General features: G+C 36.5%; 3 protein-coding genes across 3 annotated transcripts; all 3 read left to right on the top strand.

The window, feature by feature from the left end:
* The first annotated feature begins 13,324 nt into the window (after positions 1-13,324).
* LOC131226991 (PI-PLC X domain-containing protein At5g67130-like) lies at positions 13,325-15,502 on the top strand. The gene is made up of 7 exons (XM_058222679.1): positions 13,325-13,362; positions 13,456-13,556; positions 13,638-13,708; positions 13,969-14,067; positions 14,155-14,446; positions 15,073-15,296; positions 15,464-15,502. Exons 1-7 carry the CDS (start codon positions 13,325-13,327, stop codon positions 15,500-15,502), a joined length of 864 nt encoding a protein of 287 aa, XP_058078662.1.
* Positions 15,503-15,508: 6 nt separating this feature from the next.
* Positions 15,509-18,425, top strand: LOC131226992 (uncharacterized). Its single transcript, XM_058222680.1, has 4 exons — positions 15,509-16,426; positions 16,500-16,643; positions 16,950-17,058; positions 18,190-18,425. Exons 1-4 carry the CDS (start codon positions 16,250-16,252, stop codon positions 18,423-18,425), a joined length of 666 nt encoding a protein of 221 aa, XP_058078663.1. The 5' UTR covers positions 15,509-16,249.
* A 4,917-nt stretch (positions 18,426-23,342) lies between these two features.
* Positions 23,343-27,043, top strand: LOC131226993 (receptor-like protein kinase THESEUS 1). The gene is made up of 5 exons (XM_058222681.1): positions 23,343-24,096; positions 24,952-25,166; positions 25,498-25,730; positions 26,704-26,830; positions 26,916-27,043. Exons 2-5 carry the CDS (start codon positions 25,019-25,021, stop codon positions 27,041-27,043), a joined length of 636 nt encoding a protein of 211 aa, XP_058078664.1. The 5' UTR covers positions 23,343-24,096; positions 24,952-25,018.
* Positions 27,044-27,115: the final 72 nt, after the last annotated feature.

The following is a 27,115-nucleotide window of genomic DNA, read 5'->3' on the forward strand; positions in this document are numbered from 1 at the left end:
TTAAATGACCACTCTTAGGGATCAATGTTGGTTAGATATCCACATTAATGGGCAATGATGGTTAAATGTCCACATTGTGAACCCGATTTCCAAGTTTGGGGCATGACAATTTTTATACTTGTTTTTGTTTTCAGGAGTAAAATATCACGGAAGAATCTAAAAACGCTAATTAATAAAAATTATAATACTAACATCTAGTTTGGTTGTTAAATGGCCACTCTTAGGGAGCAATGTTGGTTAGATGTCCACCTTGATGGGCAATGATGGTTAAATGTCCACATTGTGAGCTCGGTTTCTAAGTTTGGGGCGTGACAGTTTTTATACTTGTTTCTATTTTCAGGAGTAACATGTTGGGGAAAAATCTACTAACGCTATTTAACAGAAATTGTAATACTAACATCTAGTTTGGTTGTTAAATGGCCACTGCTAGGGAGCAATGTTGGTTAGATGTCCACATTGATGGACAATGATGGTTAAATGTCCACGTTGTTATACCGGTTTCCGAGTTTGGGTGGTGACATTTTTTATACTCAGTTTTCTTTTCAGAAGTAACAAGTCGCGGAAGATTCTACTAACGCTATTTAATAGAAATTATAATGCTAACATGTAGTTTGGTTGTTAAATGGATACTCCTAGGGAGCAATGTTGGTTAGATGTCCACATTTATGGGCAATGATGGTTAAATGTCCACAATGTGAGCCCGGTTTCCGAGTTCGGGGCTTGAAAGTTTTTATACTTGCTTTTGTTTTCCGGAGTAACATGTCGCTGAAGAATCTACTAACGCTATTTAATAGAAATTCTAATACAAACATCAATTTGGTTGTTAAATGGCCACTCCTAGGGAGCAATGTTGGTTAGATGTCCATATTGATGGGCAATGATGGTTAAATGTCTACATTGTGAGCTCGGTTTCCTAGTTGAGGTGTGATAGTTTTTACTTGTTTTTGTTTTCAGGATTAACATGTTTCAGAAAAATCTGCTAACACTATTTAATAGAAATTATAATACTAACATTTATTTTGGTTGTTAATTGGCCATTGCTAAGGAGTAATGTTGGTTTAATGTCCACATTGATGGTCAATGATGGTTAAATATTTACATTGTTAGCCCGGTTTTCGAGTTTGGCGCATGTCAATTTTTATACTTGCTTTTGTTTTCAAGAGTAACATGTCGCGGAAGAATCTATTAACGCTATTTAATAAAAATTCTAATATTAACATTTAGTTTGGTTGTTAAATGGCTATTCCTAGGGAGCAATGTTGGTTAGATGTCTACATTAATGGGCAATGATGGTTAAACGTCCACATTGTGAACCCGGTTTCTGAGTTTGGGGCGTGACAGTTTTTATTCTTAATTTTGTTTTAAGGATTAAAATATCGCGAAAGAATCTATTAACGCTATTTAATAAAAATTCTAATACTAACATCTACTTTGGTTGTTAGATGGCCACTCCTAAGGAGTAATGTTGGTTAGATGTCCACATTGATGGGCAATGATGGTTAAATGTCCACATTGTGAGCCCGGCTTCCGAGTTTGGGGCGTGACAGTTTTTATAATTGTTTTTGTTTTCATAAGTAACATATCGTGGAAGAATCTATTAAAGGTATTTAATAGAAATTCTAATACTAACATCTATTTTGGTTATTAAATGGCCACTCCTAGGGAGTAATGTTGGTTAGATGTCCACATTGATGGGCAATGATGGTTAAATGTTCACATTGTGAGCCCAGTTTCCGAGTTTGGGGCGTGACAGTTTTTATACTTGCTTTTGTTTTCAGAAGTAACATCTCGCAGAAGAATCTACTAACGCTATTTAATAAAAATTCTAATATTAACGTCTAGTTTGGTTGTCAAATGGCCACTCATAGGGAGCAATGTTGGTTAGATGTCCACATTGATGGGAAATGATAGTTAACTGTCGACATTGTGAGCTCGGTTTTCGAGTTTGTGGCGTGATAATTTTTATACTTGCTTTTGTTTTCAGGTGTAATATGTCGCGGAAGAAACTTCTAACGCTATTTAATAGAAATTCTAATACTAACATCTAGTTTGGTTGTTAATGGTCACTCCTAGGGAGCAATGTTGGTTGGATGTCTACATTGATGGGCAATGATGATTAAAAGGTCCACATTGTGAGCCCGGTCTCCGAGTTTGGGGCGTGACAGTTTTTATACTTGCTTTTGTTATCAGCAGTAACATGTCGCCGAAGAATCTACAAATGCTATTTAATAGAAATTCTAATGCTAACATCTAGTTTAGTTGTTAATGGCTGCTACTAGGGAGCAATGTTGGTTAGTTGTCTATATTAATGGGCTGTGATGGTTAAATATCTACATTGTGAGCCCTGTTTCCCAGTTTGGGGTGTGACAGTTTTTAAAGTTACTTTTGTTTTCAGGAATTACATGTCACGGGAGAATCTACTAACGCTATTTAATAGAAATTCTAACACTAACAGCTAGTTTGGTTGTTAAATGGCCACTCTTAGGGAGCAATGTTGATTAGATATCCACATTGATGGGCAATGATGGTTATCTACATTGTGAGCTCAGTTTCCGAATTTGGGGCATGACAGTTTTTATACTTGTTTTTTTTTTCGGAGTAAAATGTTGTGGAAGAATCTACTAACGCTATTTAATAGAAATTCTAATACTAACATCTAGTTTGGTTGTTAAATGGCAACTCCTAGGGAGCAATGTTGGTTAGATGTCCACATTGATGAGCAATGATGGTTAAATGTCCACATCGTGATCCCGGTTTCCGAGTTTGGGCCTGATTGTTTGTATACTTGCTTTTGTTTTCATGAGTAACATGTCACGGAAGAATATACTAACACTTTTTAATAGAAATTATAATATTAACATCTAGTTTGGTTGTTAAATGGTGACTCCTGGGGAGCAATGTTGGTTAAATGTCTACATTGATGGGCAATGATGGTTAAATATCCACATTGTGAGCCAGATTTTTGAGTTTAGTGCGTGACTGTTTTTATACTTGTTTTCGTTTTCAAAATTAACATGTCGTGGAAGAATATACTAGCGATATCTAATAGAAATTCTAATATTAACATCTACTTTGGTTGTTAAATGGCCACTCCTAGGGAGCAATGTTTGTTAGATGTCTGCATTGATGGTTAAATGGCCACATTGTGATTCCGGTTTCAGTGTGTGGGGCGTGATAGTTTTTATACTTGCTTTTGTTTTCAGGAGTAGCATATCGCAGAAAAATCTACTAACTTTATTTAATAGAAATTCTAATACTAACTTTGAATTTGGTTGTTAAATGGCCACTCCTAGAGAGCAATGTTGGTTAGATGTCCACATTGATGGGCAATGTTGGTTAAATGTCCACATTGTGAGCCCGGTTTCCGAGTTTGTGGTGTGATAGTTTTTATACCTGCTTTTGTTTTCAGGAGTAACATGTCGCGGAAGAATCTAGTAACGCTATTTAATAGAAATTCTAATACTAACATCTAATTTGGTTGTTATTGAAACATGTAGTTTTTAATCCGACGGCAGATTGTTAATTTGTTTTGTGAGGATTGAGAGACACGAGTCAACTCAATTCTACAACTAATATCTAATTAACTTAGTTTATATATATGGTTTTGTTTTCAACAGTAACATAGCGCGGAAGAATCTGCTAACGCTATTTTATGAAAACTTCTAATACTAACATCTAATTGGGTTGTTCTTAATACATGCAATTTTTAAATCGAACCACATCTTGTTTGTGAGTTTTGTGGTGATTGAGAGACAAGAGCCATCTAAATTCTATTACTAATATCTAATTACCTTTGTTTTTGTGAGGCTATGAGCTCACTATATGTTTGGCTCTATGTGGACCACTCCTAGGGAGCAAGGTTGGTTAGATGTCCACATTGATTGCAATGATGGTTAAATGTCTACATTATGAGCCCATTTTCCGAGTTTGAGGCGTGACAGTTTTTATGCTTGTTTTTGTTCTCAGCAGTAACGTGTCGTAGAAGAATTTACAAATGCTATTTAATAAAAATTCTAATACTAACATCTAGTTTGATTGTTAAATGGCTACCCCTAGGGAGCAATGTTGGTTAGATGTCTACATTGATGAGCAGTGATGATTAAATGTCGACATCGTGAGCTCGGTTTCTGAGTTTGGGGCGTGACAGTTTTTATAATTATTTTTGTTTTCAAGAGTAAGATATCGCAGAAGAATCTACTAACGCTATTTAATAAAAATTCTAATGCTAACATCTAGTTTGGTTGTTAAATGGCCACTCCTAGGGAGCAATGCTGATTAGATGTCCACATTGATGGGCAATGATGGTTAAATGTCCACATTGTAAGCTCGGTTTTCGAGTTTGGGGTATGACAGTTTTTATACTTTTTTTTTTCCGGAGTAAAATATCGTGGAAGAATCTACTAACGCTATTTAATAGAAATTCTAATACTAACATCTAGTTTGGTTGTTAAACGGCAACTCATAGGGAGCAATGTTGGTTAGATGTCCACATTGATGGGCAATGATGGTTAAATGTCCACATTGTGAGCCATGTTTCCGAGTTTGTGGCGCGACTGTTTTTATACTTGCTTTTGTTTTCATGAGTAACATGTCGCGGAAGAATATACTAACGCTTTTTAATAGAAATTATAATATTAACATCTAGTTTGGTTGTTAAATGGTCACTCCTAGGGAGCAATGTTGGTTAGATGTCCATATTGATGGGCAATGATGGTTAAATGTCCACATTGTGAACCCGATTTTCGAGTTTCGGGCATGATAGTTTTTATACTTGCTTTTGTTTTCAATAGTAACATGTCATGGAAGAATATACTAACGATATCTATTAAAAATTTTAATACTAACATCTACTTTGATTGTTAAATGGCCACTCTTATGGAGCAATGTTGGTTAGATGTCCACATTGATGGGCAATGATGATTAAATGTCCACATTGTGAGCCTGGTTTCGGAGTTTGGGGTGTGACAGTTTTTATAATTGGTTTTGTTTTCAGGAGTAACATTTCGCGGAAGAATCTACTAACGCTATTTAATAGAAATTCTAATACTAACATCTAATTTGGTTTTTAAATGGCAATTGCTAGGGAGCAATGCTAGTTAGATGTCTACATTGATAGGTAATGATGGTTAAATATCCACATTGTGAGCCTAGTTTCCGAGTTTGGGGCGTGACAGTTTTTATATTTGCTTTTGTTTTCAGGAGTAACATGCCATGGAAGATTCTACTAACGAAATTTAATAGAAAATTTCATACTAACATTTAGTTTGTTTGTTAAATGGCTACTCATAGGGAGCAATGTTGGTTAGATGTCCACATTGATGGGTTATGATGGTTAAATGTCTACATTGTGAGCCCGGTTTCCGAGTTTGGGCCGTAACAATTTTTATACTTATTTTTTTTTTCCAGTAGTATCATGTCGTGAAAGAATCTACTAATGTTATTTAATGAAAATTTCAGTACTAACATCTAGTTTGGTTGTTAAATGGCCACTCCTAGGGAGCAATGTTGGTTAAATATATACATTGATGAGCAATGATGGTTAAATGTCCACATTGTGAGTCCGGGTTTAGAGTTTGGGGCTTTACAGTTTTTATACTTGCTTTTGTTTTCAGGAGTAACATGTTGCGGAAAAATTTAATAACGCTATTAAGTAGAAATTTTAATATTAACATCTACTTTGGTTGTTAAATAGCCACTCCTAAGGAGCCATGTCGGTTAGATGTATACCTTGATGGGCAATGATGGTTAAATGTCTACATTGTGAGCCCGATTTACGAGTTTGGGGTGTGACAGTTTTTATAATTACTTTTTTTTTTCAGGAGTAACATGTCATGGAAAAATCTACTAACACTATTTAATAGAAATTGTAATACTAACATCTAGTTTCGTTGTTCAATGGCCACTACTAGGGAGCAATGTTGGTTAGATGTCCAAATTGATGGGCAGTGATGGTTAAATATCTATATTGTGAGCCCGGTTTCCGAGTTTGGGGCGTGACATTTTTTATACTCACTTTCTTTTTAGGAGTAACATGTTGCGGAAGATTCTACTAACGCTATTTATTAGAAATTCTAATGCTAACATTTAGTTTGGTTATTAAATGGCCACTCCTAGGGAGCAATGTAGGTTAGATGTCCACATTGTGAGCCCGATTTCTGAATTTAGGGCATGATAGTTTTAATACTTGCTTTTGTTTTTCGGAGTAACATGTCGCTGAAGAATCTACTATCGCTATTAAATAGAAATTCTAGTACTAACATCTAATTTGCTTGTTAAATGGCCACTCCTAGGGAGCAATGTTGGTTAGATGTCCACATTGATGGGCAATGATGGTTAACTGTTTAAAGTGTGAGCCCCGGTTTCCGAGTTTGGGGTGTGACAGTTTTTATACTTGCTTTTGTTTTCTGGAGTAACATGTGCAATGTTGGTTAGATGTCCACATTGATAGGTAATGATGGTTAAATGTCTAAAGTGTGAGCCCCGATTTTTGAGTTTGGGGCGTGACAGTTTTTATACTTGCTTTTGTTTTTAGGAGTAACATGTCACGGAAGAATCTACTAATGCTATTTAATAAAAATTCTAATACTAACATCTACTTTGATTGTTAAATAGCTTTTCCTAGGGGGCAATGTTGGTTAGATGTCCACATTGATGGGCAATAATGGTTAAATGTTCACATTGTGAACCCGGTATCCGAGCTTGGGGCGTGACAGATTTTATACTTGTTTTTGTTTTCATGAGTAAAATATCGCGGAAGATTCTACTAACGCTATTTAATAGAAATTCTAATAGTAACATTTAGTTTGGTTGTTAAATGGCCACTCCTAGGGAGCAATGTTGGTTAGATGTTCACATTGATGGACAATGATGGTAATACGTCCACATTGTGAGATCGGTTTCCAAGTTTGGGGTGGGACAATTTTTATACTTACTTTTTTTTTTCCAGGAGTAACATTTCGGGAAAGAATCTACTAATGCTATTTAATAAAAATTATATTGCTAACATCTAGTTTGGTTATTAAGTCGCCACTCCTAGGGAGCAATGATTGTTAACTGTCCACATTGTGATCCCGGAAGAATTCACTAACGCTATTTAATAAAGATTCTAATAATAAAATATAGTTTGGTTGTTAAATGGCCACTCATAGGGAGCAATGTTGGTTAGATGTCCACATTGTGAGCCCGTTTTCCGAGTTTGGAGCGATTCATATTTTATACTTGCTTTTGTTTTCTGGATCAACATGTTGCGGAAGACTCTACTAACGCTATTAAAAGGAAATTCTAATACTAACATATACTTTGGTTGTTAAATGGCCACTCATAGAGAGCAATGTTGGTTAGATGTCCACATTGATGGGCAATGATGCTTAAATGTCTACATTCTGAGCTCGGTTTTCGAGTTTGGGGCGTGACAGTTTTATAATTGCTTTTGATTTTATGAGTAATATGTCGTGAAAGAATCTACTAACACTATTTAATAGAAATTTTAAGACTAACATTTAGTTTGGTTGTTAAATGGCAACTCATAGGGAGCAATGTTGGTTAGATGTCCACATGGATGAGCAATGATGGTTAAATGTCCACATTGTGAGCGCGGTTTCTGAAATTTGGGCGTGACAGTTTTTATACTTGCTTTTGTTTTCTGGAGTAACATGTCGCGGAAGAATCTACTAACACTATTTAATAGAAATTCTCATACTAACATCTGTTTTGGTTGTTAAATGGCTACTCTTAGGGTGCAATGTCGCTCACGCCCACATCGATGCAGAACGGCTTCGTTAAACGCTCTACACATGAAAGCCCGCCGCTCGGAAGCTCGAGGGTGACGCTTTTATAACTGCTTGCTAAAAGTAATATATCGCTAAGACTTTACTAACGCTTATTTAATAAAATGCTAATACTAACATCTACTTCTGCTTGTTGCACCCGGCTACCTATGAGTTAAATGCTTAAATGTCAATACTGACGACAATGACGTTAAACGCTCACATCATGGGTTGGGGGCAAGCTTTGTGCCTGAGGCGTGACAATTTTTATAATTGTTTTTGTTTTCGTGATTTAACATATCGCGTTGCACCTACTAACGCCATTTAACAAATTTAAAACGTAAACTAATGCAGAAATTTTTAATTTACCACCACAGTGAGCAAATGTCATGGGATGCCTCACACTCAGATGCAAGAATGACGGTTAAAATGTCCACACCGCGAGCCCGGTTTCGAAGCCTGGGGCTTAAAGTTTTTTATCAGAAGAATCTACTAACGCTATTTAATGGAAATTGTAATACTAACATGTAATTGGGTTGTTGTCGACACATGCAGTTTTTAATCCGACCACAACTTGTCAGTGTGTTTTGTGCGGATTGAGAGACACGAGCCATCTAAATTCTACTACTAATATCAAATTAGCTTAGTTTTTATACATGCTTTTATTTTTAGGAGTAACATGGCGCGGAAGAATCTACTAATGCTATTTAATGGAAATTCTACATCTAATTAGGTTGTTGTTGACACATGCAGTTTTTAATCCGACCACAGCTTGTTTGTATGTTTTGTAGGAATTGAGAGACACGAGCCATCTAAATTCTACCTATAATATCTAATTAGCTTAATTTTTATACTTGTTTTTATTTTTAGGAGTACCATGGTGCGGAAGAATCTACTAATGCTATTTAATTGAAAATTCTACTACTAACATCTAATTGGGTTGTTGTTGACACATGCAGTTTTTAATCCAACCACAGCTTATTTGTGTGTTTTGTGCGGATTGAGAGACACGAGCCATCTAAATTCTACTACTAATATCAAATTAGCTTAGTTTTTATACATGCTTTTATTTTTAGGAGTAACATGGCGCGGAAGAATCTACTAATGCTATTTAATGGAAATTCTAATACTAACATCTAATTAGGTTGTTGTTGACACATGCAGTTTTTAATCCGACCACGGCTTGTTTGTATGTTTTGTAGGAATTGAGAGACACGAGCCATCTAAATTCTACCTGTAATATCTAATTAGCTTAATTTTTATACTTATTTTTATTTTCAGGAGTACCATGGCGCGGAAGAATCTACTAATGCTATTTAATTGAAAATTCTACTACTAACATCTAATTAGATTATTCTTGACACATGCAGTTTTTAATCTGAACCCCAGCTTATTTGTGTGTTTTGTGGGGGTTGAGAGACACGAGCCATCTAAATTCTACTACTAATATCTAATTAGTTAGTTTTTATACATGCTTTTGTTTTCAGGAGTAACATGTCATGGAAGAATCTACTAACTCTATTTAATGGAAAATTCTAATACCAACATGTAATTAGGTTGTTGTTGAGACATGCAGTTTTTAATCCGAACCACAACTTGTTTGTGTAATTTTTGGGGATTGTGAGACACAAGCCATCTAAATTCTACTATTAATATCTAATTAACTTAATTTTTATACATGCTTATGTTTTTAAGAGTACCATGGCGTGGAAGAATCTACTAACGCTATTTAATGGAAAATTCTAATACTAACATCTAATTAGGTTGTTGTTGACACATGCAGTTTTTAATCTGAACCCCAGCTTGTTTGTGTGTTTTGTGAGGATTGAGAAACACAAGCCCTCTAAATTCTATTACTAATATATAATTAGCTTAGTTTTTAACAGTGTTTTAAATAGCGGTAGCATGATGCGTAGCTCTCAGCCCTCTATAGTGTGTAGCATTATTATAGCCTAAATGATGATTAATTTAAAAATAGGACAAATATAATAAATAGTGAAAAAAAGGAAAATAAATAAATAAATATGAAAAAAAGAAAAAACAAATATAAATATGCCTAAAAGATGATTAATTTTATAAATTATAAGCATCTTCAAACAAGTTATTAGTTATCATTTTTCAAAAGCCTATCCACATATATAAGCCAAATTAAAGAATTAGCACAACAACAACTTTCTAATCAAACCACTTTAATTAATAATGTCTAATTGAAACCACAAGTCATAATTATGAAAAGAAATAAAAATCTCATCGGTTAAAAGTATCAAGTACAATACAAGTGTCACATTCCTCAACATTAGATACAAAGAAAACGTGAAGAAAATAAAATAGTAAAAAAAATACATTGGAGCTTACGCTACGGACGCTACGTGCTACATAGTTGTAGCGTATGCTATGAACCCTATGGTGTACATTTATGCTATTTAGGACGCTATGTAGAGCTACAATCACGCTACGGTACGTAGTGTATGCTAACGCTACGCTACGGGTGCTATTTGAAACACTGGTTTTTATACATGCTTTTGTTTTCAGGAGTAACATGGCGCTGAAGAATCTACTAACGCTATTTAATGGAAATTCTAATACTAACATCTAATTAGGTTGTTGTTGACACATGCAGTTTTTAATCCGACCATATCTTGTTTTTGTGTTTTGTGGGGATTGAGAGACACGAGTAATCTAAATTCTACTACTAATATCTAATTAGCTTAGTTTTAGCGTATGCTATGACCCCTATAGCGTACATTTATGCTATTTAGGACGATACATAGTGCTACAATTATGCTACAGTACGTAGTGTACACTACCGCTACGCTACGGGCGCTATTTGAAACACTGGTTTCTATACATGCCTTTGTTTTCAAGAGTAACATGGCATTGAAGAATCTACTAACGCTATTTAATGAAAATTTTAATAGTAACATCTAATTAGGTTGTTGTTAACACATGTAGTTTTTAATCCAACCACAGCTTGTTTTTGTGTTTTGTGAGGATTGAGAGACACGAGCCATGTAAATTTTACTACTAATATCTAATTAGCTTAGTTTTTATACATGCTTTTGTTTTCATGAGTAAGATAGCGCGAAACAATCTACTAACTCTATTTAATGGAAAATTCTAATACTAACATCTAATTAGGTTGTTCTTGAGTTTTGCAAATGGACACAAGTGTTTTCATAGATCAAGTGAGGAGAAATTGAAGCTTGTATAAATCACACACACACACGGACACACTTGGTTGGTTGGTAGGGCTGTCAATCCTCACCATTCAATTTTGAATAGGCCCCATCTTGCTTGGTCATGGACGAGCTTTGTAAATATAGCTTAATTTATTTTACAATATCTGTTTTTCTTTTCCATAGGGGACCTTTGTGCATGTACAGCCATTCATCCTCCATGCCCGCTTGGCAAGAGATGGTTAATTGCTTCCAAAGGTGATGGAGTTCCCTACTTAGTCACAATTTTGTAGTTGTAATTAAGCAAATCCAACATGGAGGTCATGGAGCCAATATCCCAGTTTTTGGGCTATCCCCTGTCCGGATGGACACTCATATCGGTTCTGATAAATCTAAAGCAAATCTGGGCAAATTTGACATTGAACTATTTCTTTTCCTTTTCTTTTTGAAAGATGAAGATGGATTCTTAAAAGATAAGCTACTTGTGTATTGCCATTGCATTGTATTTTTAACTGCTGATGTATATTTGTTATGGATTTCATTACAATACTCCTGCTAGGCTGTTGTTGGGATTTCATTGCAGTACTCTTGTTGGTGTGATCAGTAAGAGCAGAGGACTCAAACCCGACCCGTTTATCACATGGTTTGGGTTTGGGTCGGTCTTAAGTTAGGTCTTGGTTGAATATAGAAATTACAACTGAGTTTTCACATGAGTAATGTTCCAAATGATGTAATTGTTACTAACTATCAACTAACAATTACTACCCATATATAGCTAATTCAATCGCATTTGGATCTTGCAATAACCTAGCCGGCAAAATGTCATCGGCCTACTGTAGGTTCGAATTTGAAGCTTCAAACGATTGCTACAAGACCTTAGATGTGCTCACCATGTTTTGTTCTCGAGGTTTGATCTGTTACTGTTTCTGATCTTTTATACATTAGTGGAAAGTTTCTATAACTCAAAGTTGTGGTTGTTGAAGTGGAAGATTGGTCCATTGGATGTGCCCCATATGGTTCGTGATCTGCACTTTGCTGCAACACTTGATTGAAGGCTTGGCGGGCCCCAAACGACGACACCCACATCGATTTTCCTCCAATGCTCAGCAATGGAGTTGAAAATCACTAAAATTAGAGCAAGAAAAATATTTAGTAGTTACCTTCCTTAGCATTCATATTGAGGAACCATGCTCCAAATTGCAATTGCATTACTTTCAAGTTGGATTTGAAAAGAATCTATTTGTAATTTGAGGGCTACTTTCTCATCATGAATACTAGGAAATTGGGATTTCATTACAATTCTGTTTTTGTCAAAGGTATTCTGTTTTGCCATTTGTATCTAAATGTGAATTCTTTTCTTGCTTTCTTTGTCATTTTGTCATTTTGTCATTTTTTCAATTCACGTTTCAATTTCTAAAAAATCATCTTTTAGTCGATGGTTCATAATTACCTTGAATTAGCACCATTTATCCTGTTGAGATTTGTTTTTCCTTTTGTCATGCTCAATGTATTTAGACTCAAACTGTCCTTGTAAGGAACCTTTTGGAGAATTGAATTCCATCGTGGGGGGCAAAAGCTAATCATTCCTGTAAGCTAAATCTCACCCTATGCACCCTGTACTAATTTATCTTTACCTTTCATGGTTGCTTAAATGCTTTAGAATTAAGTTTGACAATCGTGCTTCTACCCATGTTTGCACGTGTGGACACATTGGAAGTCATCACACAAATTATTTTAATCCTTGATGTGATGATCAAGTGTCATTTGATTAGGCATGGTACTATTTCTTTTGGATCCGGATCAAACTATTTGTCTTCTTGGTTTCTCTCAACAAATTGTGAAGAGAATAAAAGCTTGTTAGTTTTTTTTTGTAGGTTTTTATAATATATTTTTTTGATACATAAGTTTTTATAATATTAATGCTAATATATTGGCATGTGTGCATATCTTGCTTTTTAGACATTTGAATCCTGTAATCGCGACTGGGGCATTAATCATTCCATCATCACTTTATTTTCTCCTCAAGGTTTTGCTACTCTTTTCATCAACCTTTATCATTGTTTCCTTGATGAAGAAATTATTTTTTTTTCATAAATGTTGGTTGAAAGAAAGGAGCTGAGTTTGTTACTCTTTTCATCAACCTTTATCATTGTTTCCGTGATGAAGAAAACAAATTTTTTCATAAATGTTCGTTGAAAGAAAGGAGATGAGTTTGTCACTCTTTTCTTAATGTTAAAACAGAGTTTTTCTCACTCGTTTCATAAAGGAGGAGGACATGTTTTAGGGTGAGAAAAACCGACACAATCATAAAAGAAAGGAATGATTTTTTATATGGGTTTTGTTTTTCATTGAATTAATGAACATTTTTCGACCTTTTCTTTGATGGCTTTTCTTTGTAGGATCATACTGAAGACTCTCATGTGCAAAGAAATAAGTAGATATGCCTTTCTTCTCTTGCTTCTTTCATCTATTCTCATTTTCTTATACTGCTGAAAGACGTTCTTTAATGGCAGATTACAGGAGAAACAGAAGGAGAGGGTGAAACCAGTGGCCAGCATGCATCAAAGGAAAGCAGAGATGTCCCGCCATTCCGACGCTTTCATCGCATTACTAGGTTCTATTCTTCTTCTCTCAATAACCCATTTAATCAGATTCCTAAAGCCTTCAGGTTTTCTTATTTCCTTTCCTATTTCAGGTGGGTATGGAACCTTAGAAGAGCTCTTGGAAGTCATCACCTGGGCTCAGCTAGGAATCCATAATAAACCCGTAAGCAAACTCTACTAACATAAAATCACATACACGCAACATAGAAATACTTGCATCGTGGAGATGGGATCTGTATGTATGTGTAGGTGGGTCTTCTTAAATAGAAGATATGATTTACATGCTCGCTACTGTATAATGTTCATGAACAAGATGTCCATCTTAACAAATATATAATTATTTTTGCAAAAAGAAAAAAGTGAACGAAAAAAAGATATGGTTATTTTTTTTATTGCTGCTATTTATACTCTGAATCATTTCAGAAGGATGTTAGAGGGGTGATGCCTGACACGTACGACTTCAACAATGACATTTGGTTGTGCCACTCCTTTGGAGGCCAATGCTACAATTTGATAGCATTCGTAAGTCGCAGCTGATTCCTTTTTATATAAATCCAATGAAATGATTGAATTCTGATTAACCTATCTGATTAATAATAACCTGCTATTAATGTGCTGAAAGAAATTCAAGTGTTCCTTGATGCCAACCCTTTGGAGATCATTACAATCTTCATAGAAGATTATGTCACATCACCTCAAGGCCTAACTAAGGTATTCAATGCCGCCGGCCTTAGGAAATTTTGGTTTCTGGTATCAGGGATGCCTAAAAATGGGCAGGATTGGCCCATCATCGATGATATGATTAGTAAGAACCAGCGTTTGTTGGTATTCACCTCAAAATCAGCCAAGGAGGCTTCTGAAGGCATTGCCTATGAGTGGAGATATGTTGTAGAAAACCAATGTAAGCCCTGTTTTCTCTCCTTTCATAAATGTATATCCCATGCAGATCTTGCAATGGAACTATTATAGATAGACGGATGATTTTATTTTTTTTCTGTAGAAATTTAGTACATGCTTTGCTAAGCCCACATGCATCCATCCCTGATGTTAGAGCCGTGCATTACATGGGCCTTGCCGAGTAGATGATGTGGCATGAAAATCAGGCTTGTTGTACATTCATTGGGCAAGCCACGTGCTTTAGTTGAATGTGGACTCCTGGTAATTCTTTTAAAATGTTCATTATTCTTTTTTAAATGTGTTCCACCTGACGAGTGAACTGGCGTGATTTTTGGACCTGGCTATTTATTAGCGTGGACCGCTTGATGCATGCTTTAATGCTTTCCGCAGGTTGGTGAATGTGGCCTCATGAGTAGGTCTGCACTGTTAATGAAATTCAGTAAAAATATAAAATTTCTGTGTTTTCTCCTTGAATCAATTTGCTTTTGGAGATAAAATGAAATTGATATAAAATACATCAAAATAGGAAGCATTGTCCAATTTAAATTTCTGATGCATAGGAGTATAAACATGTGAAGCTATCGTTGATTCTCTTTTTTTTTGGTTTTGGTGATTGGGCTGAAACTGCAGATGGTGACAGTGGGATGAAGGCGAGTTCTTTTCCTAATCATGCGGAATCATCTCCCATGAACACAACAACAAGATCCCTTGTTTTAGAGAACTATTTCCCTGACAATCCTAATTTAGCAACAGCTTGTAAGGACAACTTAGCTCCACTTACTGGCATGACTGGTACATGTCATGAAGCAACAGGAAAACGATGGCCCAACTTCATTGCTGTCGATTTCTACAAGGTAATGCATGAGATCTCACTTTCATTAAAGATGGAAATGGAAACATGATAAATAATTGTGTTTCTTTTATATGCATTTGGTTCTTTGTTCATGGATTTATTTTATTTTATTTTATTTTTTTATTCTTTAGTACATGTGCCTATTTGTATGTGGATCTTGTGTTGTAGAGAAGCGATGGAGGGGGAGTCCCACAAGCCCCACCATAGCCATCAGTTTTTTCTTTCTTTCTTTCTTTCTTTTTGGACTTTTGACCATAAACATGTATGCTTTGATGAGTCACTGTCTGCCCGGTTGGTTTAATTCGTTGTTGAATTGCACACTGAAACCGAGTTTTGAGAACCTTGCTTTGATGAGTCACTGTCTGCCTGGTTGGTTTAATTCGTTGTTGAATTGCACACTGAAACCGAGTTTTGAGAACCTTGCTTTGATGAGTCACTGTCTGCCTGGTTGGTTTAATTCATTGTTGAATTGCACACTGAAACCGAGTTTTGAGAACCTTGCTTCTAGCTGAGGGGAAACAGTATAAGAACCATAGACTTGGTCCGTTGGTCTTGATACATGTAAGAGTATTTTAGAAGTTTCAATGTTTTTTGTTGACTCCTGACTCACTTTATAGTTTATACTACCAGATGTATTGTAGATTGTTTTTTATTCTCCACTTACTCTTTGAATGCAGTGGTTATTAATCACTGGTTATTTTCCTAGGCCTATTCCAGATAGTAAATCACCGTCTTATGTCTAACTTTTCAATCATTTCCTATTGGTTCCAAAGGCAGGAGAAAGCTTTTCCTATATTTTCTGAGTTGAGCATTTCTGCTGGCTAGGCTGATGCTAGGCCATTTTAATGGCTATGCGATTGCAGGTAATTTCAGAGAATTACCAGGTTCTCTGACAGTCACTTTACTATATTTTTTCTGGGTGCAATCTGTAGGCAGAAGCAATCAGTTAAACAAATGGGGGCCCTATTCTTACTAATAATTGCTGCCATACTTCTAGGCTTTGGAGAAGGTTCTGGCAGGGATTCTAGTGGCACTAACTCAGATCAAGTTCTCTTTCATGGAATCATTCTTGTTTTAGTTGCTTCTGTGCTCTCTGGTTTGGCTTCTTCTCTTTGTCAGTGGGCTTCTCAAGTTAGACTCCTTTACATTCCTCCATTTTCTCCATTTTCTTCTATCCTTTCTATATTGTTTCCTTTTGGTGCAGGTGAAGAAACACAGCTCATGCTTCATGAATGTGGAAATGTCTATAGTTGGAAGCCTGTGCTTATTGGCAAGTATGTCTAAGTCTCCAGATGGAGAAGCCATCAGACAGCATGGGTTTTTTCATGGTTGGACCGCATTGACTGTGGTAATTATCTCCTCTATCTGATTTTCTCCTTGAAATTGACCCTTGGCCTAGGGATACTTATTGTATAAGCCTTGAATTTGTACAAGTGGGGCCTGTGGTTCAGTCTTTGAGACCGTTGCTATGATGGAACGCACAGTGGATGGACCATGCCCCAAATATAGCAAGATTGGAAAGACCCACCAACCCAAATTTGGCATTTTCTGTTGAATTTAGATTGTCACTCTAGTTCTTTCTAGCCATCTATCTGAGGACACTACATGCTTAGACCAATGATCATATGATTTCTCAATTTTCCGGTGCATTTAGGGGTCATTTGGATGCCTGGAAGTTTTATTAGTTGTCAAGGGTTTACAGGCAACCCCACTTAAAGGTGGTGTTTGGACAGAAAATTTCACCTGTAAGCGAGTTACAAGCTGTAAATCACTCACAACTTTTTTAGTGCATTTGAAATCCTGAGCAAAAGAAGTGATTTCACTTGTATGCAACTTACACCTGAAACTCACTCTCAAGTGTAATGTCTTTCTGATCTGCGTTCTCTTCATTTTCAGCCGCATGATAGATTATGCTTGCCTCTCATAGGTTAATTTAAACTTTTAAAATCAATCTATCTGTCACTCCAATCACCCAGTTACTTTTAGCTGTACGTGGGCTATGTTTTCATCATGTGCTCTTACATTGTCTTGCTTGAACATGTGTCTCCGCTCCTCAAGCTTCATTCTGAATTCCTTCACATTGCTAGAATTTGGCTGATTAAAAAAAGTCAGTCATTATAATGCACAGAGCATTACAGCCAGATTTTCCGGATTTTACTGAATAATAATAAGATTCTTTGGATGATATTGAGAAGAGAGTCAAGAGCACAGAAAATAAAAATAAAAATAATCATATAATATATGAGAATTGTCCCACAATCATATCTTTCAGTAAAGGCAGTGAGAAAACTCATTAGAAATGGAAGCTAAGAGAATAAAACAAACAGAGCAGAAGAGATGGAAAGATTTCCAATGCAGACAAATTTAAAGCACTTTCAAGAAGAAAATTAGCGGTTGCTTGAAAATAGAGAAAGAGTGTGCACAATGCATCATGAGTACACGGCACATGATATGTACCATTAGATTATAATTCCAAGTTCCAACTAAAAATTATAAAAACATATGCTCATTGTGAAGATTTACAGAAAGGTTTTGTTCTGTTATCATTTCTTACTCAAAAAATTTAGATTTCATAGTAATAGGTTGCATCTGTCCTGACCTGCTAGTTTGATTGAAATTCTGAATTTTCTGCTTCTTTGTATTTAATGATTCATTGTGAATTTTGTTTGAAATTTTATTTCCTTAGTCTACTATATGATTTTTCAATTTTTCTCACTACATCAGATCTTCACTTATACGAGAAGAAATCAATTTTCTGATACATGGATTTTAAAGGATTTTAGATGTGGAATGGTGCTGCAGCTGGAGTTCTTTGCATTGCTCAAATGTTGTTAGCTTACCTTAGCTTTTTTTGAATACTTGCTCAAATGCTTTAATTTTCATGTTGCATACAGGTTCAAGTGGAATGCTCAGATGCATGATTCGGCCGCTTAACCTGCTTTTTTCCCACACCCTCCATGAAGGTAACTCTGTCGCGGATGCTCTAACAAAGTTAGGTAGCGATAAACAGGCTGACTCCCTTTATCACTCCAGAGCTGATCTCCCGAGACACATTAGAGGCTCCCTTGTGCTAGATTGCACCGGTACAGGCTTTATCAGGAGCTCCAGCGCAAGGCAGAGAGTAGGTTGAGAGACTCGATCTCAGGGAGTGGGTTGGGAGCTTGGAGTGCATCACAGCTAGGTTCAACCTCTCATCGTACATGATTCCCTGTCTCCCTCTTCTCATCCTCGAGAAGCGCCCATTTTGTCTATCCAATTTTCTCTCCTTCTTTTTTCCTTTCTTCCTTTTCCTGCTGCCCGTCTTGGCTATATGATAGGTGAGGCCCGATGTGATTGTGGATGTCCAGTCTTTGTATATCTCTTTTTGCTAATTAACAAAGATACAGGGGAAAGCCCTTTTTTCCAAAAAAAAGAAGAAAGAAAGTGGAATGCTCAGATCTCGATACTTTGTCTGAGATAGATGGACCCCACATTCAATGCTTAAGAAAGGTATTGGTCTGTTCATTTCAAAACGTTTACATGAGATTCAAAATACAGAAGAGATTTGTATATGTGGGTTCTAGTTGCATGCAGTGGGCAGTTGTATAAATACAGGTCGGTTATTCCTATTCGTCAGATTAATGGCCTTAAAACAGGCAGTTAAATAAAATGGCATTGGATCACATTCAGTGGGAAAATTTTAGGCAGCTAGGATTGTCCTATCAGTTTGATTTTTTTCAACCATCAGTTGCCATTTTGTCCCATGAGAGGGACAGTTTCTTTACGATTATGATGATGCAGTTCTTTCTGCTTTTGGGATGATTCTTTTCTCTCTTTTTTTTTTTTCAGAAAAATCTTTTGCTTGAACTGAAAACAAGGTCTAAAAACGTGGGGTCATGAACAGATAAAGAAGCCCTTAGTTTTTCTTTTTTCTTTTTTTCTTTCCTTTTTCTTTTAGCTTTGCTTTTTTCTAAAGATAAAGGTAGGAGCTATTTTGAAAGTGGGGGAAAAAATGAAGAGCCGGCACTTACCGAAAATGTCCTACAATAAAATCATCATGCGGCATTCCATGGTGAAGCAAGATAATAGAAATGATGGACTCCAACAGTATCTTGTGCGCTCAACAATATAGCTATAACCATAAGAATATTCAATTCTAGGCACATCTACTGATAGAATAGGATTTCACATACACATGGTTGGCTGTTGTAGCACACACCAACATAGTTATTTGGTGGTTCTGGAAAAGCTTTGTGGAACACACTACACACTATTGTGTAAGAGTTTTATTCACTCTGTCCATCCATTGTTCTAGATGATTTTAGTGCATGAGCCCAAAAATGAAGTAGATCCAACTCTCAGTTTGGATGTGGTATGACACTCCATGACCATTCATTTGTAGCAAAAGGGACGGTAGTGCAAAATGGTCTTATCGTCCATTTCAAAGGCTCTTAATCAGATGGGTTTTATTATCTACTCAGGGTAATTATGAGGTCATGTATGCAGCATAGGTGTCTAACAGAAAGTTGAAACACATGCTGGTGGTCCAAGCCCTTTGTCACTCTGGCCTCATGATGAATGCATCTTCACCTATGATTAGGACCATCCATTCACATGAGATGCCGACCGAGTAGATGTCACACACAACATGATAGGCTGGTTTGTACCCATTGCACACGACAGGTGCTATAGATAGCTATCTGGAAATAAAATCGCTGAAGTTTCTTATACAAGCTCTTTTGCTTAATGGACCATGCATTCCCAAAAGTTACTGGAAAACAGAATCGATGTTCCCAACTCAGCTGAAATTTGTAAGTAAATGCAGTCTTTAATACCCATGATTTTCCGAGGTTTTTTTATTTATTTTTTGTTATGGTGTGTTTCAGGGCCATGCTTGCTAGGACATTGTATTATATTGGACGACTAGAACAAACTTCATCGACATTTGTATATGTCATGTCCAACTTATTTCCATCAATGACCTTCTTGTTGGTTATCATTTTCAGGTATAACCCACTCATCTCAGCATTTTAAGTTAGGATTTGTTTTGATTCATATAACGTGTTGAATTTTTACACTTCCCGAAAGATCATGTAGACTTTGTAATAAGTAGAGAAGCATTGGTTTCTGTTTTTGGGACATGGGTTTTCAAGTTTGTGGATGGATGGTCTTCATCCAAGCATTTATGCCCATTTCATGTTATGCAGGAAAAAGCCGAAAATGAAATACAGTGTTCACCATTGTGCACCATTGAAATATTCCTATAGCCATAGCATGGCATATATTGCCATCTAATCTATTAGTATTGTCACGTATGCCTATGTAAAGTGAAAACATGAATATATAGTTGATACATATTGTCGTGGATCCACCGTTTTGTGAGAATCTACACCATCCATTTGATTGGTTATTCCATTTTAGACATTGGTCCTAATAATCTGCCTGACCCAGATTCTCGGTGGGCCACACTATAGGAAATGGTTGGAGAAAAAAACGTCCACCATTGGACACCACCCAGTACCATTGCATTCATTGCACTTGACTTTTCATAAGGTGATACAGGCCTGAACTAGTAACATTCCAAACAATAGGTGGTACACTCGTAGGACCCACCCTGTTGTATGTGTACGATTCAAACCATCCATCCATTTTTCTATACCCTTTTATGCCTTTGCCGGAGCAAAGCCAACGCTGGAAGAGATCCTTTGCCGGCGCGAACTAATACCGGGCACATGTCCACGGCTTAAATTTTAGAAATGGACAATCGTATTTTTTGTTTGGGTGAGTGGATTGGTTGTCTGGATTTTGGTTTTTTGAATCTATGGCTAGTGTCTCCACAAGATTGATGACAAGTGAAATATCGTTATTCCTTGATTCATACCATTTAAAGTATTCATATAATTTTAAATTATGAACCTATTAAGGGGTCGTGGATGGGGGTGTTGAATGGATTTTGGGGGTATTGAATGGATTCAGAAACCAGGGATCATTTGGCGGTATGGATTAGGAAGTATTTGGAATCTATGTGGATTTTAAATACTCAGTTTGCTGAGTTTTGAAGTCTCTTATTTTTGTTGAAATTGTCATTCCTCTATTTTACTCCTTTTTAAAGGTCGGAGCGTCACATGTGTATAACATAATTATCGTTAGTCTAATCATCCATTGCACACATGGCCCACTTATGATATCCTTTAAAAAATCATATTATCAGTTGCATCACTAAAATTACATTAATAGAATGATACGAGCAGTCCAAGTTAGCCACATAAATCAATGGTTAAAAAATGTTGGTTGGTTCATCAGTTGTGATCCTATGCTTGTGGCCCATTCGAGGCTTTGAATTTCATTATTTTTTGCCAAAGTACATATTTTAGTGGGCTTGTTACAATCATTGTGACAAACATTATATAACCACATTAATTAGGGATATTAAAGTTGATTTACTAATCAAATTCAATATCCCATTAATATACTACATAATTTCAATGCATTGTATTTTTGGATTCCAGTGCAATTTGAATACAAGTTGCCAAACATAAGTGAAGGATTCTGAATCACCTTGATTCAAAATCTAAGCATTAGAAATACAAGCTCCCAAATGGCCCTAAAGATGTAATTAGTATCCAAGACTTCTAACTTGATATGCTTTAGTGATTAGATTTATAAGATTGTTAATTCAATGGACCCCAACTTGGAAGGGCTATGTCTAGCGACATTCAAAGAAAACTTCTCAAAGGCAAAAGGAGAATAAAAAAGACCATCCCTCTTCTTTCTCTATGTAAGGACTAGAATCCACAAGAAAAGAAAACTTCTCGAAGTGAAATAAAATTGATTAAAATGAGTTGCCCTTCTTACAAACAAATTGATGATGCTTATACTGGCCTTAAATTCCTAACTCAACTCCACTTCAAATGCTAGTAAAGTCACTAAAAGTAGCAAAATCACCAAAATTGACTTGGAACACTTCTAGATAATTAGACTTGGGGTTAGTTTGACACCATGGATTTGGGAGGATTTCAAATTCCCTTATAGGTTTGGCATCATAAAGTAATTGTGGGTTTTAAATACAAGGAATTTCAAATCTTGTTAAAGAGGGGGTTTTAAATCCAAAGTAGAAGCTTGGATTACATCTAAAATCCTTTCAAGAGTTGCATGTGTAACACGTGTGTCACTAGGCTATTAATATATTGGGCACATGACCCATTGATGATATCAAAACAATCATATTATCTACATCACTGTAATTACTTTAATAGGATAACCTATGCCATCCAAACATTATCCATGTAAATCAATGGTTAAAAATCGTTCTTAAATTTTTTTTTTTTAAAAAAAAAAAAAAAAACTCTACTGATGAAAATTTCTAACCAGTTCAGATGTTTTTTAGATTGTGGCCCACCTGCTGGGTGGACCAGATCTATTTTTTGTGCAAGAACACTTACATATTTTGACCAACCTTCTGAATGGATTCTCTATTGCACATGTGGGACACTCTGGCACATGTGCTTAGCAAAGCTCTTATTATTATTTTTTTTACCCCCTTCGGTTGGAGCAACGTCAATGCAGCTGGATGTTAACAATAACACAACCCCACAGCTTTCAATAGATAGATATATGGTTTTTAAAAAATTAAATTAAATTTTTTTTTTAAAGGGGGGAAGAGTCTCTCTCTCTCTGCTGCCATTGCCCAACATCCCAAAAATAGGACAGGATGGCAAAAAAAAAACATCCAAATCCCTCCAAGTTGCAGTACCAGACAACCCGTTCAAACTGCTTTACAGCCCCTATAATTCAAATTCTCTCTCTCTCTCTCTCTCTCTCTCTCTCTCTCTCTGTCTGTATATACTATTCAAGACCCATGTTCTCTCTCTCAATATATCTATATCTATCTCTCTCTCTCTCTCTCTCTCTCTCTCTCTCTCTCTCTCTATGTATGTATTGTTCAAGACCCATGTTTTTTTGGGGCGAGGTTTTTTACCATCCATTTGAATTTTGCTCACATGGGTTTTCTTTGAAACATCAAAATAAGAAGAAAAAAATGTTTGTTTTGAAAATTTTAATTGGTTTGAACTTTGAAATGGTAGTTTGATGGTGTTTTTATACCCAAACTATCAGTGTGGGGTCATTGTCCATTTGTCGGCATTGTCGGTATTCGAAACGATGATACAGAGAAGCGGACTCGATTTAATTAATCCAAATACAGTACAGATTCTCCTGGCCTAAGGTGAGTGTTGGTTGTATTGGGATCCGAGAGTAGTTGGAGGGTCTTATTTTTTTGAAAGCCGGCAAGTTGGGATTGTTTTCGATTGGGAGATCATGAATCAGATTCGTTTAGGAGCAGGTGGAACTGTTCTCTAGATGCCATGGGGCGGCATCTGGGTATTCATCGATTTCTTTCCTATTGATGTGGGAGGTTTTGTTGGGGTCCAATGAGGAAGAATGCATGTGAATTTTGATTAGGACGACACATGCACGAATGGGAATTTTGATTGAATTGATATGATGTGAAGCTTGTTCAAATCAAGCTGTGCTCTTCAAACACTCAAGAAGCATTTGGTGGATTGGTTCACTGTCTTTACAGGAACTTTCCAGATTGGTTTTGAGGGGAATTGGGTGGAACTGTCTTTATGTATCTCATTTTTTTCAATTGGTTGTCGGTTTGTAAGGATTTGCCAAGGAGGATTCTTGATGTGAATGTGGGTGATTTTTTGTATCGGCAATGTGGGTGTGTGGAGAATGTGATTGAATCAATCGATGATTGGCGAATGAAGCGAAGCGTTGTTGAGATTGTGCTGCGATCTTTTTGCGGGAAAAGGTTGCGGGTATTGAACTACTCTTGCCAGAAATTGAAATATGTCGACATAATTCAAGATTTCTCTTCTTTTCTTTTATTTCCTCATTCATAGTAGAGTATGATCATCGATGGATAACAGGATTTTGGATTTGGAGTAAGAAACATGGAATTGGTTGCAATATGTTATATTTTAAAATTCTATAACAATAAGAAAGAGTGGAAATTGACTCTAGATCGATCCTTCTTAGGACTATCAATATGGAGATGCGAATCATGTAATTGAAACAGGTTCGACAAGGTGATGCTAATTCCAGATGCCCCATCTTCAACCAACACAAATGCTTGTGTGCAGGATCCGGGATGTTGGTTGGTGCCTGTGGTGAATGTCCATTAGCCCAAAAGTCCGGTTGGTCCGTTTATCAGGTGGGACACGTGTATCAAGAAATAGATTATTAGAAAAATGACATCAACGATCATGTTCAACATGCATGTGTGATGAAAGTCTCGGATGCCACAGGCATCTGCAATGATTGCACATCTGGCACAGGAGTTTGACACTTGAAGATGGGCTTTCTTGAATCAGCATTCCTGTGTTCGATAATTCTGATCTTGGTTTCTTGAATTAGGACATGTCATTGGCATCTTCTAAGAGCCTGTTTGGTAGACACCTAAAAATGAGTTTTTCTCATTTTAGATAACTGTAATTATGTATTAGAGATCATGATTGTTGGTTGTCCAAAAAAATATGATTCCTACTGCATAATCAGAGTTAACTAAAATGAGATGGACCAATCTTTAGGTGTCTGCCAAACAGGCCATAATTCCTTTTTAGGTCTTCAGTTGGTGATTCTGTTGACATCAAGTAATGTCCTTTATATTTCAGCTTCGATGTTTAGGAATATATATTTCCAGGCTCCTGTTCTGCATCATTGAAGTGTGGCACGTACCAAATGACAACATCTCTTGCAGTGATACTTGGAGGCGCTGCAGGAGCTGTTGGATTGGTGGCACTACTTGTATTCCTATGGTTCTGCCTACTACGTAAGAGGAGTGTTTCAAGAACTTCTGAGACAGGTTCTTCAGATCCATCTCTTCAAGGTACATAGCCTTACTTTTGGGATGTGTTTGGGTGCACTACTGAATTCGATTGGGATAGCAGTTCAATTAACTGGAAATGGCCAAATTGCATTTACCTTCCATAGTATTCATTTAGCAGTTAAATCCCTTCCAATTCCAACTTGAAAGTAACTTCTGCAATTTGAATACTATTACTACAAAGGTACTTATAATTTGGTAATTTCTGCTAGATTGAACTAATTATTGCAATTCAATTATTTAATGTATCCAAACGCCAACTTAAGAGTATGTGGGAGTCATGTGGATTTCAGTCTGAAGAAAGTAATCACGTGGTTTTCTTGATAATTTGCAGCAGGACAAGCCATTGAATTCTCTCTTCTGAGAGGTGGCCCTCACCCATCCGACTCGCGAGAGGCAAGGCGTTTTATGTTGGATGAGTTACACCTGGCTACAAAGAATTTCAGCGATATCAATCTGATCAGGCAAGGAATATTTGGAGAAGTGTACAAGGGTTTGCTTAATGATGGGATGATTGTGGCCATCAAAAAGCGGCCTGGTGCACCTAATCAGGAACTTATCAAAGTGGTTATTGCATCTTTATCCACATGAGATTATGAAATAGAGCCCGTGTTACTTAGTTATGGATGCACTGAATCGGGTCGGTAGAGCCTGTGTTTTAACACCCAGATCAGACCAGTTTGGACTGGAACCAACCACCCAAATGGGCCAGCTCAGTCGAAACATAGCTTACTAGGTGCATAACTGTTTTCTTAATATAAAAAACACCGATCAAGGGCCGAATTCATAACCTCCACCAAAAAAAAAAGCTTTCAATATGTATAACCAAGGAAATAAAAGACAAGCAAATTTAAATGCTCAAAATAACAAAAAATAAAACAATTTTATATACTTCTAAAAGAGTTATTGTAAGAGGCCAAGTTCCCTATTTGTTTCGACCATGGAAATTCCCTATTTGCAATAAGTTTGTACATATGAAGCCCATGGTTGGTTTATCCAAGCCCTTGACCTGATGGCCCATCATGGATAGACCATACCCGAAAAATCCCCTCAACTGGTCAACTCTAACCTTCCCACTGTTGGCATGCAAATATGTGGTTAAAAGGAATGCAGAAATAAGCAACATTCAGTGTAGGAAAGACCAAAGATTCGATGGCTAGGATCTTCCAATTTGGGATATTAGGGGAAATGGTCCATCCATATGGGGCCATCAGATCAATTGCTTGGATCGACCAACATGGACCCCACATCTACAAACTAGATGCACAACAGAGAAGTTTTGAACAGGGAGCTCAGGCTCTTATTGTAGATCTAGTTCTGTAATTTCAAAGTAAAACATATAATATAGACCGTGTTATAGCATACAAGTCTATGCATAACATATTTTGGACTGATTAGGCAGTCTGTTTTATAGAAATCTCTGTTTTACAAGATAGCATACAACCATATGCACATGTGTAATGATATGCATCAATATCTGCATTTTCTGGTTTTTCTTATCGTTTAAACGTTATATAATGAAGTTTTAATTTTCTATTAGGTACACTACTTGTCATCGATCAGGCATCGAAATATTTTGATTCTTTTGGGATATTACCAGGAAAACAACCAGCAAATGCTTGTTTATGAGTACATAGCTAATGGCAGTGTTTCCAGTCACTTATATGGTAATTGTGTTGTTACTTCCAATATGAACTTATAGGCAAGTTGGTCACATAGATCTATGGGTTTTTTTTTTTCCTCTAGGTGCAGCTCAGATCTCCAATGAACTGCTAGAATTCAAGAATAGGCTTTCAGTAGCTCTGGGAGCAGCTAAAGGTGATCATTTGCAAAATCAGGGAGCATTGGTGGCTCTCCTGGTATTGGATTTCTCTTGGTAAAATAAAATACATGATGGTCTAGAGCTCTCCTGAGCCCACATATACCTCTCCACATGCACTTCTAAATGTGGA

The sequence above is a fragment of the Magnolia sinica genome, chromosome 15, assembly GCF_029962835.1.
Source record: "Magnolia sinica isolate HGM2019 chromosome 15, MsV1, whole genome shotgun sequence".
NCBI lineage: Eukaryota > Viridiplantae > Streptophyta > Magnoliopsida > Magnoliales > Magnoliaceae > Magnolia > Magnolia sinica.

Excerpts from the sequence above, each read along its gene's own strand:
- LOC131226991 (XM_058222679.1), top strand. The coding sequence starts at position 13,325 with ATGGCTTTTCTTTGTAGGATCATACTGAAGACTCTCAT. Across the intron at positions 13,557-13,637 it reads CGCTTTCATCGCATTACTAG|GTGGGTATGGAACCTTAGAA; the intron begins GTTCTATTCTTC and ends TTCCTATTTCAG. Across the intron at positions 14,068-14,154 it reads GCTACAATTTGATAGCATTC|AATGTGCTGAAAGAAATTCA; the intron begins GTAAGTCGCAGC and ends TAACCTGCTATT.
- LOC131226993 (XM_058222681.1), top strand. The coding sequence starts at position 25,019 with ATGACAACATCTCTTGCAGTGATACTTGGAGGCGCTGCAGGAGCTGTT. Across the intron at positions 25,731-26,703 it reads ATCAGGAACTTATCAAAGTG|GTACACTACTTGTCATCGAT; the intron begins GTTATTGCATCT and ends ATTTTCTATTAG. Across the intron at positions 26,831-26,915 it reads TGTTTCCAGTCACTTATATG|CTCAGATCTCCAATGAACTG; the intron begins GTAATTGTGTTG and ends CTCTAGGTGCAG.
- LOC131226992 (XM_058222680.1), top strand. The coding sequence starts at position 16,250 with ATGGGGGCCCTATTCTTACTAATAATTGCTGCCATACTTCTAGGCTTT. Across the intron at positions 16,427-16,499 it reads TTTGTCAGTGGGCTTCTCAA|GTGAAGAAACACAGCTCATG; the intron begins GTTAGACTCCTT and ends CTTTTGGTGCAG. Across the intron at positions 16,644-16,949 it reads GTTGGACCGCATTGACTGTG|GGGTCATTTGGATGCCTGGA; the intron begins GTAATTATCTCC and ends CGGTGCATTTAG.